At 44.2% G+C, this 24,315-nt stretch overlaps 1 protein-coding gene across 2 annotated transcripts; it reads right to left on the bottom strand.

The window, feature by feature from the left end:
• Positions 1–416: 416 nt before the first annotated feature.
• Positions 417–23,642, bottom strand: ZNF786 (zinc finger protein 786). 2 transcript variants are annotated; one of them, XR_015723779.1, is made up of 5 exons: positions 23,531–23,642; positions 14,806–14,932; positions 10,484–10,636; positions 7,221–9,438; positions 417–2,040 (listed from the first exon to the last, which is right to left on the bottom strand). XR_015723779.1 is itself a non-coding variant. In XM_045792395.2 (4 exons), the coding sequence occupies exons 1-4, from the start codon at positions 23,546–23,548 to the stop codon at positions 7,346–7,348; spliced, it is 2,391 nt and encodes a 796-aa protein (XP_045648351.2). In that variant the 5' UTR covers positions 23,549–23,642; the 3' UTR covers positions 5,889–7,345. The 2 variants fall into 2 exon arrangements, 1 of the variants encoding a protein (XP_045648351.2); XM_045792395.2 differs by lacking the exon at positions 417–2,040 and having other exon boundaries at positions 5,889–9,438.
• Between the last annotated feature and the right edge of the window lie 673 nt (positions 23,643–24,315).

The following is a 24,315-nucleotide window of genomic DNA, read 5'->3' as shown; positions in this document are numbered from 1 at the left end:
ACAAGGTATAGTACTGCATGATAAAGTAAGCATAGAACTGTCTTCAACACTTTCTGGGAGATCTCTTTAAAACACCTGTGTTTATGAGAAAGAAATACAGAAAGTCACATCTGCATAGATTTCTACATCTGGTACTGTTTCAGTCCACTAAAAACGCAATTTAAACTGAAAACTGATTATTTGCCCCAAGAACACATTACAAATGTCAGAAAGAAATGACAGAACATCAACGATCTTTAGCATCAGAACATCAAAATAGCACTTTCCCTAGAAGGTGACAAAGAGGAATAAGGAAAATGTCCTATAGCTTCCTAATAACTTGAAAAATGTGGAACAGGAGATTGATTAGGCAGCCACCACCCAAGAGAAGCAATATTGCAAATATTAATATTTCTTAAAGGAAAGAAGTCCCGACAGATTTTTTTAAAGATTTTATTTATTTATTCGTCAAAGAGAGACAGCACAAGCAGGCGGAGGGAGAAGCGGGCTCTCCACTGAGCAGGGAGCCCGATACAGGACCCGATCCCAGTACCTGATCCCAGGACCCTGGGATCATGACCCAAGCTGAAGGAAGATGCTTAACCGACTGAGTCATCCAGGTGTCCTCGACAGATATTAGTTGAAGGAGAGGAAGGAAAGCACAGAACTGGAACTCAGGGAACGTAAGTTGTATTATCAGTCACCTGGAGCAAGTCACTTTCCTCACACATAAGATGAGGACACTAGATTATGGTCACTAAGGATTCTATTTTTAATACTTTTTTTTTTTTTTGCATTAGTGAAAAAAGCAGTAAGAAATTAATTCTCATGCTTTTGGAAACGTTGTTTCAAATTAGGCTAAATATCAGGAAACTGAATTACTATCACCCCTGGAGGGGGAAGGTTCTTTGAAAAACTTAAAACTAAAGAGTTGCGACCATCATTAGCATTTTCTAAAGAGCTGTTAAAGTGACAGGGCCTAAAATGGCAATTTAGAATCGTACTATCATATGTCCCCCCATGGGACGTCTTTCCTTTTCCCAGCCATAATCTCCTCTGCTCCTCTTTCTCCCATTCTGCAGCTCACCAACATGCAAGCTGAGCTTCCGAGAAACTGCAACACTCAGAAAGCCCGGGCCTGACTAGAATCAGTGGCTGTGTGCAGGACTCTTTCATTCATTAATTCATTGATTGACTCATCAAGCGTTCGGCGAGCGCCCACTGAGGCCCTACACTCGATGGGTAAGAAGGAAAAATCAGTCTCTGCTTCATGGAACTTAGTCCTGGGCTGAGCGCACGGATTTGCCTGCACGGCCCTCTCCGGACCCCGGGCCGCGACCTCAGGCTGGACTGCTGGATCAGAGGGCTGCACATGTCACCGTCCAGCCTCGCCTCCTACTGGCCCGGACCACACCGGCCGGCTGTTCTGCGACCGCGGCCGCCCCCTCTGCCCGGCCGACGTCACCGCTCACACCCGACAGCTCCGAGACGCCGGACCGAGGCCCCGCTGCCGCCCACGCCTGGAGTCGTGCGACCGGGGAGGTCGGGGAGGCTGAGCAGCCGCTCTGGGGGCGGGGCCGGCGGCCGTCGCCCTGGAAATACGCAGGGCATCCTGGGAACGTTGCCTTTCCTACGCGTGAACTCGGCTCCCGCAGCGCCGCCTGCTGGCAGGAGGAGCAGATTGCTCCGGCGGCGTTCAGCCGCTCTGTGCATCCTCTAACAGCATCCGGTGTCCCCTGCTCTCAGGACTGGAAGAACCGGAATTGCATCCGAGTCTCCACAGCTCTGACCCTCCCTCCTTTGAGGGCTACACAAGGTTAGATCTAACATTGATCAGCATATAAGTCAGGGAATTGGATCCTGTATAACGTTCCTTTTTCTGCTTCAATTGTTGCTGCCCCAGATCGCCACTCTTCAAAATGAAATTGTGCATCACTGCGTAGCCATTCACTACTCCGTCCACCTCTCCGCCGCTCACCTGTCCACCATGGTGGTTTTCACCGTTTCGTTGTTTCGGGAAAGTTTTGGGCTCCCTTGGGCTCAGAGCAACTCCTCCAGCTTCTGTGAGGAACCGGAAGGGGCAGGAAGGGGGTGATAAGGGAGGCAAACTGGGGAAGGTGCACTAACTATGGTCAAAGGTGTGGGGCTCGATCCCAGAACCCTGGGATCATGACCTGAGACGAAGGCAGACGCCTACCTGACTGAGCCACCCAGGCGGACCTGGAAACTATTACTTTAAAAGAATATTGAAATACCCTAGCTCTCTGTGCTCTTAACACGCCTTCCCAGAGCCTTTATTAGTTACACTAAAGAAATCTTGTGATAAAGGTGTAAGTGGGGCAAGAGCAAGAGAGACTTAAACCATATACTATTCAACTTACAGAAAACAGGCCCAAAAGAATTTTCTGAGAAATGCTAGGGCAACGGGAAGCAAGAGAAAGGGCTCATTTAAGTAATACCGTACAGAACTTGTCACTGACTTTGGAAGTTAGGCATATTCTAGTGTTTCTCTTAGAAGCCTTCTACTGGGGACGCCTGGATGGCTCAATCGGTTAAGCATCTGTGACATCTGGGGCGCCTGGGTGGCGGAGTCATTAGGCGTCCGCCTTCGGCTCAGGGCGTGATCCCAGCGATCTGGGATGGAGCCCCACATCAGGCTTCTCCGCTAGGAGCCTGCTTCTTCCTCTCCCACTCCCCCTGCTTGTGTTCCCTCTCTCGCTGGCTGTCTCTCTCTGTTAACTAAATAACTAACTAACTAAATAAGTAAATAAAATCTTTAAAAAACAAAAACAAACAAACAAAAAAGCATCTGTGACATTCACCAATTCAGCCAAATAAATATCTCTATTTTTTGCTTATGCCTCTAAGATAAAGACTTCTGTAAAAAGTACTTCCTCTTGTCCCTAAAATTCTCACTAACGTTTCAAACTATTCCCCTTCTCTTGTAAATTCTGGGGATTTGCTATGCAAATTTGTTCAAATTTCCACACCAGTCAGAAATTTCCAGATTCCCTTGAGACACTCAGCACAGCCTACTGAGTTTGTGCTATGTAAGACATTCTACCAGATGCTACTGGTGATGATTTACTCCCAACAGATCAATTTTGCAAGGATTCAGGTGACTCATATTTTCATGTTTCTCCTCTAATGTCCCCTATTCTTTGTTAGCTAATGAAAAAGCCATCAGATACGAACCCCCAATTCTATAACCAAATTGTATTTGTAGTAGCAGCCTCTCCCCCTGTCCTCCAGTTACTTGGGAAAAGTGTCCCTCCTCCACCAAAGGCCAATTCCTCCGCCTGCTTGGCTGTGTCTTCTGCTACATCTTCACTCTCCTCCTTTTCCAGAATCCTTCCCGGTTAGCAGGCAAATCTGCTCCAGTATCAATAATAGTAACTTCTCTGGCTACTATCAATTTCTCTGCTCCACTTTAAACCTCTGGAAGGAGTTCTCTATACAGCCTGTCTCCAATTCCTTATTCACACTGTGCACCAGTCAACCAAGGTCTGCCTTTCTGCTCCAACACAAAGGGAAGTGTTCTTGTCTAGGTCAATATCTACCTCGATGTTGCCAAATCTTCTGGCCATTTCTTTGTTCTCATTGCACTGAACTTCTCAGCAGCACTCATCTCTGTTGTTCTGCTTCTTGGAATATTCTCCTTGCTTGGCTTCTGAGGCACCACTCCCTCCTAGGATCCCTCCCATCTCACAGTTCCCTACTTTTTGTTTTCTTTCCCTACTTCTCCAAATCTGTTGACCCTCAAATTATTAGGGTTATTGAGGACTTGGTCCTCTGTTCTCCTTTGTCTACCCCTGAGCTCTAGGTGATCTCAGTGCCAGGGAATTTAGATATTTAATGCTGATGACCAAGTTTCTCTCTCTAGTCCAGACATCTGCTCTGAGCTCCAGACTCCCAAATCTGTTAAGCAACTCCCCTTCCATCTTTCCCTTTGCCTTCCTGGTGCTGCTGCTGGTGGTAGTGGACAGAGGGCCTGACTAGTCACTGACAGACTTTCAGTTAATTGCCCTGGTCTTGGGCCTCCATCCTGCCTGACTCCCCGGCTGAGCACCTGCTCAACCAATCACACTCCTCTGAGACTCAGTCCCCTTTCTGCCTCTTCCTGCTTGTGATGACTCCACTTTCCTTCATTAGATACCATTCTGCCAATAACTTTCTGGCATCTGTTGAACTTTCTCGTCCGCTGATGGTTTCCTCTGAGTTCTTTTCATGGTTGTGGATTTATATAAAAAATTCCTTTACTATAATATTCCTGGGATATCCAGAGTCAGAAGACAAATATGAGTGTGCTAAGTTCCCATCTTGAGTCAAGATACTGACTGGGCTTTTGTGAAAAGGATCTTTTTCTTACTTGTAATAGTTCTTTAGGTGGTTCTCTTGGATGACCCAGGTATACAGTGATAGAACACATTCCATCATGTTAAGTAATGGCTCAGCAGAGACCATTGCCTTCTTGACCTTAATGGGAATTAAAAAAAAAAAAAAAATTCTGGGGGCGCCTTGGTGGCACAGCGGTTAAGCGTCTGCCTTCGGCTCAGGGCGTGATCCTGGTGTTATGGGATCGAGCCCCACATCAGGCTCCTCTGCTATGAGCCTGCTTCTTCCTCTCCCACTCCTCCTGCTTGTGTTCCCTCTCTCGCTGGCTGTCTCTATCTCTGTCGAATAAATAAATAAAATCTTAAAAAAAAAAATCTGTCCCTTTGAATATGATCTTCACTGTTGGGTCAGTCAGATTTATTATTCTTTTGGAGGTGATAGGATTATTTTTTTGGATAGTTTTAGACATCTTTCCTTATTCTTGAAATTCAAGGATTTCTACAGGGTATCTCAGCATGGATTTTTCTTTTTAGTTATTTTTGGGCAGGATAGAAAAGGGTTTGTGAACCTGTGCTTATGACAACTTCTTTTCCAGAATCTCTCTCTTAAGTACCACTCTGGGACCTGTTTTTCATGTTGAGTGTGAGCAGCCTAGGGTACTTGGGTTTGGTTGGATCTTACCCTTTTTCTCGACATCTTCCAAAACAACTTCAGCTTTTAGCAACACTCTAAACACTCTGGATCTTTTACCATCTCTGAGATCGTGCAGTTGAGGCTCCAGCCTTCAGTCTCCCTCAAAACCCCTGCTGGGTTCATGATCACATCCTGCTCTCCAGGTCCCCACCACAAGCACTCACCTGCAGCACGGCCTCTGTCTTTTCTTTGCTTATGCTGAGTCTTAACTCCGTGCTTTGTGAAGGTGGCTGTCTCGTGAACACAACAGACGTTGCCGGGCTCTGAGTGATTGTAAACCTGCCTAAATGATATCATCTCTTAAAGATATCAGTTGCCTTTGTTAGTGTCCCCCCACTTGAGGAAAGAGGGTGCTCTACAACCAAGTAAGGATTTATTGTGACCTACAGGTCTGTTTTCTTTGTCCCCTAAAACTGAACACCTCATTTCCTTGGATTCTCATTCCTATTAATGGACAAAGAGCTGGTTTGCTGGAGCCAAGCATACTTGCTCTTCACTAATTTTTTTCAAAATGAATCCTGCAGAACTCTATGTCCACAAGATCATAGTAAATGTGAAAAAGAAAGAATCCCAAGGTCAAATATATTCACAATATCACCTTCCTCTGGGAGAGCCATAGACTCTGTGTGTGTGTAGGGGGTGATGGGGGAGAACTGTTTTACTTTAATTGGCAATGTCGTTCTTTCCTTTTTAAATAAAAAAAATTCTTTTAGAGAGGGAGAGTCCAAGTTGGGGGGGGGCAGAAGGAAAGGAAGAATCTTAAGCAGTCTCCACACCCAGCGTGGAGCTTGACACCGGACTTGATCTCACCACCCTGAGATCATGACCTGAGCCAAAATCAAGTCAGATGCTTAACTGACTGAGCCACGCAGGTGCCCCTCTTTCCTTTTTTTTTTTTTTTTAGAAAAAGAATCTTTGGAGCTAGTGTTCCAGAGAACATCATGTGTGAAACACTCTTTTGTAATAACATGTTATAGTTTAGTGACAATCTCATTTTCTGTCATCCCTCAGAATTTCAGGGCTTCTTTTTTTTTTTTTTTTTTAAGTTTATTTATTTATTTATTTATCTGAGAGACAGGGAGGGAGAGAAGAAGCAGACTCCCTGCTGAGCAGGGAGCCCGATCCCAGGACCCCAAGATCATGAGCCAAGCAAAAGACAGACGCTTAACCGACTGAGCCACCCAGACACCCCAGAATTTCAGGTCTTTTACATGAAACATGAACCCTCTGAAAGTCAGGATTTCTTTGAATGGGGTGCAGTTGTTTCCCTGAAGTACATTCTGTGCTCATACAACCTTCACCTTACGTAACAAACGGGGCAGTTTCCTGGACTTCTACTTGTATTATGTTTACTTTTAACATCTGCTTGAAAATTCTCTATGCTAAACTGCTGTTGCCAGTAGTGCTGCATGACAGAGCTGTTTGGTTTTGTTACTTTTTTTCCCAAGACTTTATTCTTAAGTAATTTCTACACCCAACGTGGGGCTCGAACTCACAATCCACGAGATCAAGAGTCACACACTCCACCAACCGAGCCGGCCAGGCGCCCCTTGGCTTTGTTATTTTGTCTTTACTCAGATTTAGTCACCGCTTAGACAGTGACTCCTGGGAATCTCACTCACTGTCTTGACTTTGAACAGCACCTCTGTTTTGCAGCTCCCAAACCCATACCTCCTGTCTCAGTCCACCTCGTATCTATAGTCTAGCCCCATACATCTTAGCACCCCTGCTTTTATGCTTCTTCAGCTCAGATGAGCCAAACTTTGCTAAATTATCAGCTTTTCCTTAGGGGGAACTATGCACAACCACCGTGGAGGCAGCCGTGAGACCCCAGCATTCACATAGACAGACCGGGATTCAGAGAACTCGTTTTATTGCTATCAGTTTCAAAAATAAAAGAATCAAAACCAAATCCAACATCCCATCAGGCCTGCAACAAAATTCAACGGATTTAAACCTTCGGTTTAGGATCATACTGTGAAAAAAGAGTCAAGTGGACGTTTAAGAGCCACCCCATCTCCTCAGCTTTAAGAACAGTACTGGAGGGGCTGGCTTAGTTCAAGCTGGGATTTCAGAGCTACCTTAGCATTTGCGGGGAAACTACCACGTAAGATGGTGAGAAGAACAGATATCTTTAATCAACAGATAGTAAATATCACAGGTGGTGCGTTAAACGAGAAAATCCCGTGTGGTTTCCCAAATTCCTAACTCACCTTTCGTTCTTGATCAAAAAAGGGCCCCGCTCCTAAAATCGGTCTCCCGGTGGGTTTGGCTACAGCTGCTGTGGACTCCCAGGCAACATCAACTCTGCGGAACGCTCTGGATGCCCTCCGCGGCCTCAACTCCAGTCAGCCTCGATCATCGCGAACAGCTGGCCGAGCCTCTTCTTAACGTCGGGCTCGCTGGGAGCACGGCAGGATTTCGCGTGCACCCTGAGGTGCTCGGCCAGTTTAGACTTATAAATGAAGCCCTTACCGCAGTCGCCACAGGCAAAGGGCCTCTCGGGCCTGTGGATGCGCTGGTGCCGAAGCATGTGTCCCTTTTCCCGGAAGTTCTTACCACACTCGGGACAGCGGAAAGGTCTCTCCCCGGTGTGCAGGCCCTGGTGGCTGAGCAGCTGCGCCTTCAGGCGGAAACTCTTGTCACACTTGGGACACTGGAAAGGCTTCTCCCCTGTGTGGGTCCTGACGTGTTCGACGAGCTTGGACTGCTTGGCAAAGCCCTTGCCGCACTCGCAGGAGAAGGGCATCTCCCCGCCGTGCAGCAGCAGGTGCGCCTTCATGTCGGCCTTCACGCGGTAGCTCTTGCCGCACTCGGGGCACTGGAAGGGCCTCTCCCCCGTGTGCAGGCGCTGGTGACTCAGCAGCTGGCCCTTCAGGCGGAAACTCCGGTCGCAGGTGGGGCACTGGAAGGGCCGCTCCCCGCTGTGCACGCGGAAGTGCTCGGTGAGCTTGGACTGCCTGGTGAAGCCCTTGCCACACTCCCCACACGAGAAGGGCCGCTCCTTGCTGTGCGTGCGCTGGTGCGCCTTCAGGATGCCCTTCAGGCGGAAGCTCTTGTCACACTCGGGGCACCGGAAGGGCCTCTCCCCGCTGTGCACTCGCAGGTGCTCCCGGAGCTTGCACTGGTGGGTGAAGCCTCGGCCACACTCGCTGCAGGAGAAGGGCCTCTCGCCGCTGTGGCGGAGTCGATGTGCCCGCAGCATGCTCTTCAGGCGGAAGCTCAGCGCGCACTCGGGGCACTGGAAGGGCTTCTCGTCGGTGTGCAGACGCTGGTGCCGCAGCAGCTGGCCCCTCTGGCGGAAGCTCCTGCCGCACTCGGGGCACCAGAAGGGCTTCTCGCCGCTGTGCACTCGGCTGTGCTCGGTGAGTTTACACTGCTTGGCGAAGGCCTTGCCGCATTTCCGGCAGCAGAACGGGCGCTCGGCGCGGTGTGGACGCTGGTGCACCTTCCGCCGGCCGCTCAGGTGGAAGCTGTCGTCGCACTGCGGGCACCGGAAGGGCTTCTCCCCCGCGTCGGCCGTGCTGTGGCCGGCGAGCTCGGAGCCTGCGCTGCAGCGCTTCCCACACTCGGCGCAAAACAACTGGCTCTCCCCGCGGGGGTAGCGCTGGACGGCCTCCCCGGTCCCCCTCCAGGGGCGGTGCTCCTCGCGGGCCGGCCGGAGGCTCGGCGTCCCCGCCGAGGGCGCAGCGGCCGCCTCAGCCCTCCCCGCGCAGGCCCCATCGCCTTCTCTCCGGGAGGCCAGCCGCTCCCCGCCCGGCTGGTCCTGGGGAGCCTGCGTGTTGCTCTTTGACGGAAAGCTCCTGTCACACTGGGGGCAGCAGGGAGGCCTCTCCCCCTTGTGCCGGAGCCGGTGGCCGAGAAGGGTCTGCCTGTGCGGGGAGCACGTCTTACATTCAGGGCACTGCGGCGGGCTCTTCCCCGCGTGGGCAGCCACATGTCGCAGCAAATACCGCTTCAGGTGGAAGCTCCTCCCACAGTCATGGCAGCCGAAGCGCCTCGCACCCTGAGGGATGCTCCGCTGTTGCTGTGCCTCAGCCTGTTTGCTGAATTTCTCCCAGGACCGCCATGGCTGGTCCTTCAAGTGGCTCCTCTGGTGCTTCTCTAAGTGATCCTTCTTCCAAAAGCTTTCCCCGCAGACAGCGCAGGGGTGCGGGGTGCCCTGCCAGGAGGAGGCCTCCTGCGAGCCTGGGAGACCCAGCGTTCCGGGACTCGGGATTCCTTCTCTCTGGGGAGGCTCCCTGGAGCTGTGCACTCCTGCAAGTGGAGCTTGTGCGTCACGTCTGTGTGGGCTCATCAAGGCGATGCTTCGGTCAGGCCCGAAGGAACCATCTTCCCCTTCTCGCGAGGGCTCAGAGGAGCACTGGCCCTCTCGGGGACCTACCTGGAAATGGCATTCAGCGTCTCCTGATTTCACAGCTTGCTGGCTTCCTGAAATGGAAAACAAAAATTCAGTCCGTATTCCTGTCTGTGAAAGGTCTATGTCACCAGGAGAGGGAGCAGTCACGGTGACCTGTGGTGGCCTGGGAACTCAGCTCCCACGGAGCTCCACAAGCAGGGACATTTCACTGTGGTTCTATTTCATGGCAGAGAGTTTGATGAGACTCTGCTGAAACTACACTGAAAAAACATATCTTAAAAGAGGAAAATAGGGGCGCCTGGGTGGCACAGCAGTTAAGCGTCTGCCTTCGGCTCAGGGCCTGATCCCAGCGTTCTAGGTTCGAGCCCCACATCAGGCTCCTCTGCTATGAGCCTGCTTCTTCCTCTCCCACTCCCCCTGCTTGTGTTCCCTCTCTCGCTGGCTGTCTCTATCTCTGTTAAATAAATAAATAAAATCTTAAAAAAAAAAAAAAAAAGAGGAAAATAGAGGGGCGCCTGGCTGGCTCAGTCGAAAGAGTGAAAGAGCATGTGACTCTTGATCTCAGGGTCCTGAGTTCAACCCCCACGTTGGGTATAGGAATTACTTAAATAAATTAAACTTAAAAAAAAAAAGAGGAAAATATAGGTCTCAAACATAGGGCCTAAGCTTTGGAATCAGACTGTCTGGGTTCAAACCCATCTCTCCACTGTGTAGCCTTTGTCAAGCTAATCTCTCTTGGCTTCAGTTCCTCCTGTAGATACAGGGAAGCAACAGGATATATGACTGTCATGATCTTTGGGTGAGTTCCTGCATGTAGGGTGCTGAGCACCTGCCTGGCATACTGCATGCACCTGTAAGTGTTCACCACCATCATGACTATAGGATCATCACACTTTGCCATTCTGATGTGCAGAAATTCCTGGAATCAACAAGTGATGAAGACACTGTCACTAACAGATCTTAAAACACTCCTAACCATTCTACGGCACTGTGTTTCTCTAGAATATATCAGATGTCCAGCCTCAGCCCAGCCAAACAGGAAGACGAGATCAGAGTCAAACTGAGTGTGATGTCAGGCCCCTAATTAGGACAGGGCCCTAATTTCTTAATACTCACCCCAAAACTGATGTCCCTCGATAACTGGACCAAATTGCAAATCAGCAGAAGAGCAAATAATGTTTCCTGACTTCTGTGATTCTCCCCAGTTCTTGAAGAACTCTCTCCCCTGTTCAATCCAGGATATTAGTTCTGGCTTGGGAAGTCCATCATCTGTGCAAAAAAGTCAGACAGGGTAGTTTGGTTTCTTTGAGCACTAAATTTAAAGCACACTGAGTTGCTTTAAAGTTTTCAAAATGTACTCCTGGGAAAATGTATAAGATGTCAAAAAATAGATTATAGGTTTACAAAAGGAGGAGCAAAACTACCCACACATCTTAACAGTACTTCCTAATCTATCTGGACCTGTTAAATCAGTTTACTGTTTAAATCCTGTCTTGGTCCCCATATATCTAGCAGTATGTATTTTGTGGGTTTCACAAAGCTCACTAGTACCATGCTTTGAGAATGGTGGAACAGCCCTGCAGACAACTGGAGATACCACGGGAAGAGGGGCATATGCAGAAATAAGAACTGGAATGCCTGTCCAAGGAAATTTCAAAGTTGGTAGCTCCAGGTAAAATACTCTCAGAAGTCCACTAGTGATGGTGCTAATCACAGCCCGAAACACGGTGGAGTTCTGCTTGAATAAAAAAGGTTGCAAGCAATGAAATAAGCAAATGAAAACAGTTACAAGATTCTCTAATATATGACCCCAACCCCCTATAAGAAATGTTTATGTATTTTCAAGTAAAACTTTCTTTCAATAATATCTCTTTTACAGAACCTAAAGTATGCTTCATAGATTGCTAAAGGGAGATCAGTGTAAGGTTCAGATCAGAGGAATAGGGTAAGCCAGGAAATGCCTCAGGGATAAAATGTCGGAGTGGTGTAGTATGTGTGGAGACTGGTCACTCTGTTTTAGATCCCTCCTTGCCCTCTGAAATCTGACTTCAATCCCAAAAGAATTCTATGGCTGCTCTCATTAGAAAAGGAATCACTATCTTTTATTTAAATTCATACACCTGGGGCGCCTGGGTGGCGCAGTCGTTAAGCGTCTGCCTTTGGCTCAGGGCGTGATCCCAGCGTTCTGGGATTGAGCCCCACATCAGGCTCCTCCGCTAGGAGTCTGCTTCTTTCTCTCCCACTCTCCCTGCTTGTGTTCCCTCTCTCACTGGCTGTCTCTCTCTCTGTCAAATAAATAAATAAAATCTTTAAAAAAATAAATAAAAATAAAAAAATAAATTCATACACCCATTCTCAATCTTCACCTGTTGAAATCCCAGCATCTTTTAAAATAAAAGTATTTTTCCAAAAATAAAACCAAGAAAACAATTCAATTTACAATAACACCAAAAAGAATAACACACTTAGGAATAAATTTAATAAAAGAAATGCAAGACTTACACAATAAAAACTACAAAATATTGTTGAAAGAGATTTTAAAAGTCATAAATAAATGGAGAGATATCTCATGTTCATGAACAGGAAGTCTTAATATTGTTAAGATGACATATTCCCGAGGGGAGAAGAGTGGGGGGATGGGGTAACTGGCTGATGGACATTAAGGAGGGCACATGATGTAATGAGCAGTGGGTATTATGTAAGACTAATAAATCACTGACCCCCACCTCTGAAACCAATAACATATTATATGTTAATTAATTGAATTTAAATTTTAAAAAATGAGTAAAAAGATTTAAAAAAAGAAGAAGAAATCCTTGCTGCTTTTCTTTCTTTTTTTTTTTTTTAATGATTTTTTATTATATTATGTTAGTCACCATACAGTACATCCCCGGTTCCTTGCTGCTTTTCTGATACAAGCATTTAAACCTATACACTTCCCTCTAAGTGCTGCTTTGGTGCACCTCACAAATTTTGCTGCTTTATATTTTCATTATCATCCAACTTTAAATATTTTCTAATTTCTCTTGTAATTTCTTCTTTGGTTTATAATCTACTTAGAATTACCTTGTTTGAAAACAAATGAGTAAACAAACACAAAGCAAAATCAGATGTATGAATAAAACAAACTGATGGTTGCAAGAGTGAAGGGATAAGGGGACAGGCAAAATGAGTGACAGGGAGTGGGAGATACAGGCCTCAATTATGGCGTGAATGAGTCACAGCAATGAAATGCACAGCACAGGGAATATAGTCAATGATACTGTAATAGTGTTCTGTGGTGACAGATGGTAGCTACACTTGTGAGCATAGCATAGCATATAGGGATGGTGAATCACTATGATGTACACCTGAAGCTAATGTAATATTGTGTGTCAACTACAATTTGAAAAAAAAATTAAAGAGTATATAGCTATAATTAAACAATGTGAATGTAAAAAACAAAAGTAAAATAATTTTTTTAAAAAAGACAACAATAGTCGCCAAATCCACTATGGTTTTTTATTTTTTTGGCAGAAATTGACAAACTGATCCTAAAAGTAATGGTAATCAAAACAGTGTGGTATTGGCATGAAGATAAACACATAGATCAATGAAACAATGGAGAATCCAGAAATAAACTTCTACATTTACGGTCAATTGATTTGCCAAAAGGGTGCCAAGAGAATTCAATTGGGGAAAGAATATCTTTTTCAACAAATGGTGTTGGGACAACTGGATATCCATATGCAAAAGAAGCTGGATCCGTACCCCACACTATATAAAAAAATTAACTCAAAATGGATCAAAGACCTAAATGTAAGCTCTGAAACTATAAACCTCTTAGAAGAAAACACAGGAGTGAATCTCTGTGACTTTGGATTAGGCAATGGTTTCTTATACATGACACCAAAAGCTCAAGCAACACAAAAAAAATTGGACTTCATAAAAATTAAAAACTTTTGTGCCTCAAAGGATGCCATCAACAAAGTGAATAAACAACCCACAGAATGGGAGAAAATATCTGAGTCATGTATCTGATAAGGGTCCAGTATCCAGAACAAATAGAGAACGCCTAAAACTCGTGCTCGCTTCGGCAGCACATATACTAAAATTGGAGAACGCTTAAAACTCAACAACAAAAAGACAAATATGTCAATTTAAAAATGGGAAAAGCATTTGAATAGACATTTCTTCTACAAAGATATACAAATGAAAAGATGCTCACCATAATTAGCTGTTAAGGAAATTAAAATCAAAACTACAATGATAGACCATTTCGCATCCATTTGATCTTGACGTTTGGAACATTCTTTTTGGGTGGAACAGGATTAACGATTCAGTATTTATTTCTCTACAGATTCAATTACTTTAATTCAATTACTTTAATTGGTCCTTCAGTAACAATAATAATATGTAACATCTTGGATTATGTGTTTTAGAAACAACACCGTATACATAAAGCCTAGAAAACTTATATTTGGTAATGGAAAAGAACATAAAGTATTAGAAACCTTGCAATATAAAGGAAGGGGTATGGTTGTCGGGAGCTAGCCAGAGAGGTGGCAGGAAGTACAGAACTAATTGCCTTATCTTCATACACTGAAGGAATCAAGACATATAAAGCTGATGAAACTTGATCTAGAAATTTAAATTATATAGGTAGCCAATAGAGGCATAAACCCCCCCCCCCAAATTTGGGGAAAATGGAAAAAAGGAGATAAAAGATAATTTAAGTGAGTTAATGCCTAATTTTTCATAGTAATGACTTAATGCTGCCTCAACTTGATAAATCAAGTAATAGAGATGGAAGCATGATAGTTAGATTGGAGGAAAGTACAGTAAGAACTAAAACAGAAAAGGTTAACAGTGGTTACCTTGGGGAATTATCTGAGTGCAGAAGTGAGGATGAAGCAAAGACTTTATCGTTCATTTGATAAATACAAAATATGTATGTATAAAGACCAAGTAAGCAAAAAGACTAAAAAGAACACCCATTACCATAACCATGAAGAGACTGCTACTGTTAACTATCTCGGTATAGACTGACAAAATCTCCCTGCAGGGAAATATTTTAGCTTTTCTGAGTTATACAGACCCCACGGTAAAAACTGACAGGTAGGGACATCCTAGGGTAAAGATATAGACGTTATGGACACAAGCTAGGAGTGCTCCCATATGGAAATCGTGGCAATCCATGAGTGTGTAGTGACTAAAAGCCCTGACTTAGTCACCTCTGACCACCATACATCAAAGTCTTAAACATTCTCACGTAACAGTGTCTACCCTTGAGTAAGGATTAGCAATGCTTACAGAAGTATTAACAAGTAGGACACTGGGGTAAAAAATACCTTTCTGAGTTAATTTCTGAGAAATCTGACCTAACAGAAGCATCAAGTGACTGAGACCTCTTCCAGACCCAGTTCCATGACTTACCCACAAAATCGAGCACTTCTTACCTAGAGAAACAAGAATCTCGTAATTGGTTCTCATCACATGCTTGTAAAGCTCCTTCTGCCATGCCTCTAGATTCTGCCATTCTTGCTCAGAGAAATAAATGGCCACATCCTCAAAAGTCAGAGGTAACTGAAATTACAGACATAATACATACACAGGCATTAGTGCTTCAAAAGGACTTTAGCTCCTTCTCATGAATTTTTCTTTTTCTTTTTTTTTTAAAGTGAACTCGATCCCCAAGGCGGGGCTCAAACTTAAAACCCTGAGATCCAGAGTCACATGTTCTACCCATTGGGCCAGCCAGGTGCCCTTCCCTGTCATCCATTTAAAAAAAATTTGTAGTGGACACTGTTTTTGTCTATTTGGCAGCTTCCTCCTTGGGAACTGCTCCTTCCCCTACTCCAGTCATGTGGTTCTGCTGTTACCCACTACACTGACCACAGTTCTTTGTGCTTGTTCAAACTATATATGCATATGGATAGTAAAGATTTTTTTTTTCTTTTAAAACAACAGTGGGAATAAATCGCTGGGTAACTTCATTCACTTTAATGTATTACAGATATCTTTCCAGGTCAATGTGTAGAGTCAAAACCAGGTTTTTGTAAATTGCAGTATATTTCATGCCATGGGTACATATTCCCCACTGATGGGACATACATTGTTTCCATTTCCTTTATAAATTACAAACAATGCTCTAATATGCTTCCTGATATATTGTGCTTTTACCTCTGTAAGATAAAGCCTAAAAAGGAAAACTACTAAATCAAAAGGCAGAAACATGTTTGGTTTAATAAATATCATTCGATTGCCTTCCAAAAAGAACTCAGCATTTTCGCCCTTGCTAGTAAGATGAGACTTATTTCTGTACACCTTTGCCACCAAAGGTTCTTCTTAAACTTTTTTTTTTTGCCAACATAATGGGTAAAAAATTATATTTCATTGTTTTAATTTGCATTAATTTCAACATTCTAGTGGGCTCCTATAATTTGAATGGACTTCCTTATATTAGGGTTAATAATCCTTTGATTGACTAGCTAAAGCTTTTTTTAAAAAAATATTTATTTCAGGAGAGAGCGTGAAGTATGAGCAGGGGGAGGGGCAGAGGGGGAAGCAGGCTTCCCGCTGAGCAGAGCCCGATGTGGGATGTGGGATGTTGGGCTCGATTCCAGGACTCAGGGATCATGGCCTGAGCCGAAGGCAGATGCTTAACTGACTGAGCCACCCAGGCACCCCAGAAAACGTTTTCTCCCAGTAATTTGTATTTTGACTTTATCATCTGCCAAATATCCTTTTATTTAGTTTTAATCTGTAAGTCTCTTCCATAGTTTCCAGCTTTCTAAGTGGTCCCTATATCAACAAGTTGTACAAATATTCTACTATTTTTTTGCATTTAGATTTGCATTTAATTCTATTGATGAGATTGGCATCTATTATATACATATGGAGAGCCAATCACACACTATTAAATATACCATTCTTTCTCCTTAGATTGAAATGCCAACCTTTGCATATATTAGATTTTCATAAATATGTGAGTCTGTTAATCTGTTTTAATTTCCCTATGGATCTGATTACAGTACCTATGCAATATTATAATATTGGGAGGACAAGTCTTATCCCCTCCTCCCACTCTTTTCCAAGTTACTCCTGTGAATTCCTGGATATTTATTCTTTCTTATAAACTCCAAAATTGTTTTGTCCAACAACAAAAAAAGTGCATTGGAATTCAGTCTGAATTGCATTGAACGTATGCATATATTTGGGAAAGATTTTGATCTCATTTAGGAACACATTTTATCACTCCATTTATTTGGTTTTGCTTGCTACCCTAAATAAACTTATTTTCTTCTTAAATGTTCTGAGTCTTTTTTATTAACTTTATTTTTTTTTTGGTATTCTGTGGTTTTTCCGACAATTGTAAATGGGATCACCCCTGCCATTTCAAATTACTACTAGTTAAAAAAAAAAAAAAAAGCCACTGATTTTTGTAAACTTATTTTGTGTCCGGTTAATGTACCATATCTGTCTATCAATCTTATTAAGTTTTTGGTGGGATACAATTAAATTTTCAAATAAAGATAATTACTCCATCTTCCACGATTTTTTTTAAAGATTTTATTTATTCATTTGAGAGAGAATGAGTGGGGGAGAGGCAGGCAGAGGGAGAGGGGTAAGCAGAGGATCCAGTTGGATCCCAGGACTTAGGATGATGACCTGAGCTGAAGGCAGACACTTAACCAACTGAGCCACCCCAGGCGCCCCTCACATTGCTTTTTGCTTATATTGTTATACTTTTCAGAAGAACGTCTTTTGTGGCTTTGGGGTTTAGTATCTTGATTTGGAAGACTTCCTAACATTATAAAATATTTTCCTAAATTCTTCATAACATTGTTATAACTTTTATTAGAATTAGACCTTTTTTGCGGCACCTGGGTGGCTCAGTCGGTTAAGCAGATCTGCTTTCAGGGGCGCCTGGGTGGCTCAGTTGTTAAGCGTCTACCTTTGGCTCAGGGCATGATCCTGGCGTTCTGGGATCGAGCCCCACATCGGGCTCCTCCGCTGGAAGCCTGCTTCTTCCTCTCCCACTCCCCCTGCTCGTGTTCCCTCTCTTTGCTGGCTGTCTCTCTGTCAAATAAATAAATAAAATCTTTGAAAAAAAAAAAAAAAAGAAAAGAAAAGAAAGCCTCTGCTTTCAGCTCAGGTCATGATCCCAGGGTCCTGGGATTGAGCCCTGCATTGGGCTCCCTGCTCAGCGGGAAGCCTGCTTCTCCCTCTCTCTCTGCCGCTCCCCCTGCTTGTGCTCATTCTCTGTCAAATGAATAAAATAAAATCTTAAAAAAAAAAAAAAGAATTAGACCTTTTTTCATCTGGAACTTATTTCTGCATATCATAACCAGAAGGAATATAATTCTTTTTGTAAGTGGATATTCACTTGTCACAAAATTTATTGAAGTCTATTCTTTTATCATTGATTTGGGATTGTTTTTCATTAACTTGGTTTCCATTTATACTTGGGTATATTTTTATTCCACTGGTGAATGTTGTCCATTTTTGCTACAATACTGCACTGCTTAATTCTCATAGTTTTATCAGATATTTTGCTATTTAGGAGGACATGGTCATCCACCACCACCTCCATCATTTTCCACAGGAAATTGTCTTGACTTTTCCTGTTTTCTCTTCTACATACATAGGAAAGAAACTTTGTCAAATTTATACAAATCCTATTTGGATTCTGATAGGAATGTGCTTAACATATTAATTTTGAGAGAACTGGATCTCTAAAACACGGGATCTTTCCATCCAGAAACATCTCTCATTTATCTAGACATCTTTATGTACTTTAGTAAAATTTAGTGTTCTTCATATAGACCTTATATAATTCTTGATAGATTCATTCCTAAGGACTGTAAAGTCCATTTGCTACGTTTGAGGGGTTCGTCCCACTAAATTTTCTAATTATGAAAGCTTGGGAAGCTAATTTTTATGTTTATTTTGGAAACGAATTCCCTTGTTGGCTAACACTTTCAGTTGATTGCCTTGGAGTGTCTACATAGAGAATGAGATCTGCAAATTAACATTTCTTTTAATGATTTAGGCCTATCATTTCTTTCTTTTTTTTTTAATTTTATGTATTTGAGAGAGAGAGCACAAGCAGGGGGAGTGGCAGAGGGAGAAGGAGAAGCAGGCTCCCCGCTGAGCAGGGATCCCAATGTGGGGCTCCATCCCAGGACTCTGAGATCATAACCTGAGCAGAAGGCAGATCCTTCACCAACTGAGCCACCTAGGCGCCCCTAGATTTATGTTTTTAAATAGTTCCTTTACATTTAAATCAGAAATTCATTATTTTAAGTTTAATGAAATAGTCATTTCTGCTATGTTTTTGCTACGTTTGTTCTAACGTGATTGATAATGTAGGGAATATTTGTCACAAAATTTTACACTTGCTCATACGCAATTTTGTCTATGAGAAACTCTAGGTCAATTCTACCCCCCAGAGGACATTTGGCAATGTCTAGAGACATTTTTGGCATGACTGGGTGGGGACTGCTACTTGTATCTAGTGGGTAGAGGCCAAGGATTAACATCCTACAATGGACAAGAGAGCCCCTCACAACACAAAATTATCCAGTACAGAATGTCAGTAGTGGCAAGGGTGAGAACAGGGAGCCTGCTTCTCCCTCTGCCCGCCACTCCCCCTGCTTGTTAGCTCTCTCCCTGACAAGTAAATACATAAAATATTTTTTTAAAAAACCCAAAAAACTATAGGACACAAACTGAGGGTTGCTGGAGGGTAGGCCAGTGAGGGGATGGGGTAACGGGCTGATGGGCATTAAGGAGGGCACTTGATGTAATAATCAGCACTGGGTATTATACATAAGTGATGAATCCCTAAGTTCTACCCCTGAAACTAATACAGTATATGTTAGCTTAAGTGAATTAAAACGAACACAAAAACATGTCAGTGACAAACTTTTAAAGTGTTACGCACTAACACCCTTTCTCCCATAAGCTGTGGGTTTTATTGCATGATTTTGCATTGCACTGTGATTTTTAGAAATGCATGTGATGTATTATAGCAGAAATGAATGCATGTTTTTGCTTAGAATATACTCATTTTCCTGATTAAAGTCCTTACTTTTAAAATGTTTTCAAGAAATGCTCAAAAAGCCTTCATTCGTTATTAATTTTCAGAAGTTTAAGACTCAGAGAATTACAGAACATTGTAACAAGTACCCTAGTATTTACGACTGATTTAACAAATTTAACATCTTTCTTCAGATTTCCTTTTAATGAAATGGAATATGACAGATGAAACTCAAGCCTTCTAGTCCCTCAATACTGTTCTTATACTCAGTCCTACTGTTTCTTCCAAGAAGCAAACATGATCCATGCAGTAACTTTCCAGTTTTTAATTCTTACATACACATAAGTAACTATAGTTATTGCTTTGTCTTTTATGGACAAATCCTTTATTATACTGTACTGCAGCTTGTATTTTTCATTCAACATTTTGAGATCTGTCCATGTTGATATATACAGAACTGATTGAATTTTGTGTCATGTTCCATTGTCTGAACATGTCACAATTTTTTTTTTTTTAAAGATTTTATTTATTTGACAGAGAGAGAGACAGCCAGCGAGAGAGAGAACACAAGCAGGGGGAGTGGGAGAGGAAGAAGCAGGCTCATAGCAGAGGAGCCTGATGTGGGGCTCGATCCCATAACGCTAGGATCACGCCCTGAGCCGAAGGCAGACGCTTAACCGCTGTGCCACCCAGGCGCCCCTGAATATGTCACAATTTTTAATCCATTCTTTTATCCACTGACCATTTGTCTACAGTTCTCTGAACTGCCTGCTCAGATCCTTTGCCCATATTTTTACTGGGTCATCTGTCATTTCATTTCTAGGACTTTTTAAATTTTCTAAAGAGATTTATTTATTTGAGGGTGGTTTGAGGGAGAGGGAAAGAAAGTCTTTTTTTTTTTAAGATTTTATTTATTTGACAGAGAGAGACAGGGAGAGAGGGAACACAAGCAAGGGGAGTGTGAGAGGGAGAAGCAGGCTTCCCGCCAAGCAGGGAGCCTGATGTGGGGCTCTATCCCAGGACCCGGGGATCATGACCTGAAATGAAGGCAGACGCTTAATGGCTGAGCCACCCAGGCACCCCGAGGGAGAAAAAGTCTTCTTTTTTAAAAGATTTTATTTATTTATTTGACAGAGGGACAGCCAGCGAGAGGGGGGACACAAGCAGGGGGAGTGGGAGAGGAAGAAGCAGGCTCCTAGTGGAGGAGCCTGATGGGCTGGATCCCAGAACGCTGGATCACGCCCTGAGCCGAATGCAGATGCTTAACGACTGTGCCACCCAGGCACCCCACCCCCACCCCAGGGAGAAAAAGTCTTAAACAGACTCCGTGCTGAGCTCAGAGCCCAACTTGGGGCTCCATCTCATGACCCTGAAATTACGACCTGAGCTGAAACCAAAAGTCTGACGGCCTAACTGACTGAGCCACCCAGGTGCCCCTTTTATGTAATTTGTGTATTGATTAATTGCTGAGTATATTGGGTTACAAATACTTTCTCCTTGTGTATGTCATACCTTTTAATTTTATTTATGCTTATATTCTACATAACTTTTCAGTTTTGATGTATATATATCAATCTTACGTTATTTTGCTGTGTTTTAAAAAATTTTTCTATATCTAGGTTACAAAGTTATTCTAAATTTTTTTCCAAAAGACTTAAGTTTTACTTTTCATGTTTAGATTTTTTTTTTTAAGATTTTATTTATTTATTTGACAGAGATAGAGACAGCCAGCGAGAGAGGGAACACAAGCAGGGGGAGTGGGAGAGGAAGAAGCAGGCTCATAGCGGAGGAGCCTGATGTGGGGCTCGATCCCATAACGCCGGGATCACGCCCTGAGCCGAAGGCAGATGCTTAACCGCTGTGCCACCCAGGCACCCCTCATGTTTAGATTTTAAATTTATCTGGAACATAATTTTTTTTATGGTATACAGTGGTGATCTACCATTATGTGATTTTCCAACTGGAAAAGGCAATTGTTCTAATGCTACTTTTGAAGGTCTCTGTATTACTTTCCTAAAGCTGCTGTAACAAAGTACCCCAACTGGGTGGTCTAAAACAATAAAAATTTATTTTCTTATAGTTCTAGTGGCTAGAAGTCTTGATACCAGGTGTCAGCAGGGTCATGCTATCTCTGAAGCTTCTAGGGGAGAATCCATTCCATGCCTTTCCCTTAGCTTCCATAGTGGCCGGTGATCGCTGGCATTTCTTGACTTTAAGCTGCGTAACTCCAATCTCTGTCTCCACTGTAACAAGGTGTTCTCACTTTTTGTGTCTGGGTCTCTGTGTCTCTTCTTATAAAGATATCAGTCATGTTGGATTAAGAACCTACCCTACTCTGGTATGATCTCATCTTAACCAATTAAATCTGTAACAACCTTACTTCTAAATAAGGTCACAATGAAGTTCCAGGAAGGACATGAATTTTGGGTAGACACTATTCAACACAGTACAGTCTGCATCTGGCTTCTTTTTCCATTTCCACTGCTCTGTGTGTCTATGCCTTTTTTTTTTTAAGATTTTATTTATTTATTTGACAGAGAGAGAGCCATAAAGAGAGGGAACACAAGCAGGGGGAGTGAGAGAGGAAGAAGCAGGCTCCCAGCAGAGGAGCCTGATGTGGGGCTCGATCCGGGATCACGCCCTGAGCCGAAGGCAGACGCTTAACGACTGAGCCACACAGGCGCCCCTCTGTGTATCTATTCCTGCATGAAATAGCAGGGTAGTAATTCTATGGGCTTATAAGTTTTATTATCCACTAGGGCAATTCCCCTTTCGTTGTTCTTTTTTCAGAATCATATTTATGATCTTTATTTTCCAAATGAAATTTAGAATGCCTGTCTAAATTCTCAAAAATTTGCCATTTTAATAAAACTGCAGTAAATGTATATATTAAGTTGGAAGAAAAGTATCATTTTTACTGTATTTAGTCTTTCATCTATAGGCCTGGTTATCTCCCATTTATTTATAATTTCCCCCATAAAGGTGTTGCATATCTTTTGAATATTTAATCCTAGAAAGTACATTTTCTTTTTTTTTTTTTTTTTATTTTAAAGATTTTATTTATTTATTCGACAGAGATAGAGACAGCCAGCGAGAGAGGGAACACAAGCAGGGGGAGTGGGAGAGGAAGAAGCAGGCTCATAGCGGAGGAGCCTGATGTGGGGCTCGATCCCAGAACGCTGGGATCACGCCCTGAGCCGAAGGCAGACGCTTAACCGCTGTGCCACCCAGGCGCCCCAGAAAGTACATTTTCTTAGCGGAGGCTGTTAATGCTATTTGGAAATTAATAACCTCATGAATTCGTTTAGTAATCAGGAAAAATGGTCAAAATGAAAGTTTGTAAGATATTTTCTTTTTTTTTTTTTTTAAGATTTTATTTATTTATTTGACAGAGGTAGAGATGGCCAGAGAGAGAGAGGGAACACAAGCAGGGGGAGTGGGAGAGGAAGAAGCAGGCTCGATCCCAGAACACCGGGATCACGCCCTGAGCCGAAGGCAGACGCTCAACGACTGAGCCACCCAGGCGCCCCATAAGATATTTTCAAAAACATAATGGCCATTCCCTCTAAACCTCGATGACATTATTAATAAAATATTTAATTAATTAATTAAATTAATTAATATTAATAAAATATTAAATAATCAAATAATGTGTACTCCGTTTAGGTTTTTATATCCTATTCTATCTCTTCCAACCTCCTTCCTTCCTCTCAACACAAACTGTAACACGTTAGCAGCTGAGTTATCTTATTCAAGCCGCTGCCAGACAATCGCTTCAACCCTCAAAATCTTAAGTCTTTTAAAACACTTGTTCTGTAACTGTGATGTAAAACTGGCTGAGCTCTAACAAGCACCGCTAGCACCAAACCCGTTTCTCTCGTTTCCCAGGCTGGGCCCGCTGCTGAGTCGGCCTGGTCCACGCTCGGTTTGTTCGCGAGGGCGGCCACCGACAAGCCCCAGAAGTGGCGGTCACCGGCTCCGTCCAAGGTCCAGACACACTCGGAGCCTTAAGCGACCCCCAGGCTCCGCTCCTCCCGTCCTCTGCAGCCGGACCCCGAAGACCCCGGATGGGTACCCCCCAAGCCGGAGCCCCACCCCGAGCCCCGAATCCGGGCGTCCCCGCGGGGAGCCTTTCTTACCGGAGCCGGATCGGCCATAGCCCTTCGCGCTCCTGCCCGGCCCCAGCAGCAGATACGCCGAGCTCTCGAGCGGTCCCGCAGCACCTCCCACGGCGCGCGGCCTCCCGCCCCGCCCCGCCCAGTAGGCCCAGCCCCCGCGCGGTGCACGCTGGGACTCGAACCCGTCCCCCGCCTCACAGCGCTCCCTGCGGTCGGGAGGAGCCAGCGCCGCCCGCGGGAGCCGCCTGAGACTGGCCACGCCGGCCGCAGCGCCCCGCGTGGCGGGTTCTCTCGCTCTACCGGGGTCTCCAAACGCGGAAGATGGAGACCCAGAGCCGCTGAGAAGAGCTGGAGAGAGGGAGACGGAGAGGTCGACGTGCAGAGCGAGCTGCAAGTGGGGAGGAGACTCGCTCTTCACTGAGCCCAGGACGGAAAGGGGGTGCGGGGATTGGCTCCTCCCTGAAGGGGACCCCAGGCGAGGGTAGGCTCATCTTTGAGGCCATCCCGGGAACAGAACGAGGGAGGTGCGCCGGCCAAGGGGGTCAAGGAGCAGGTCCCCGCCGTGGGCAATGGGGAGTCTATGGTGCCGGGCACTCTGAGAGAGTGCAGACCGTCTCAGAATCCTCCCGCCAGGGACCGGGAGGCTGGGAATTCATTCTCGGAGAGTCTGGCAGACACATGGCATCGCTGACCCCATGGACTTAAATTAGGAACATGACTTACATAGATTTACAATTTATAAAATCAAGAAATTGTCTTATAACCTAAATATGAAATGGATCTTAAATTTACCGTCTTTCACTCTT

This window comes from Ursus americanus, chromosome 3 (assembly GCF_024610735.1).
Source record: "Ursus americanus isolate L20-20 chromosome 3, mUrsAme1.1.p, whole genome shotgun sequence".
NCBI lineage: Eukaryota > Metazoa > Chordata > Mammalia > Carnivora > Ursidae > Ursus > Ursus americanus.
This window is presented reverse-complemented; position numbering and strand designations above follow the sequence as displayed.

Excerpts from the sequence above, each read along its gene's own strand:
- ZNF786 (XM_045792395.2), bottom strand. Across the intron at positions 10,637-14,805 it reads CGAGATTCTTGTTTCTCTAG|ATGATGGACTTCCCAAGCCA; the intron begins GTAAGAAGTGCT and ends TTTTTTGCACAG. Across the intron at positions 9,439-10,483 it reads CGAGGGACATCAGTTTTGGG|GAAGCCAGCAAGCTGTGAAA; the intron begins GTGAGTATTAAG and ends TTTCCATTTCAG.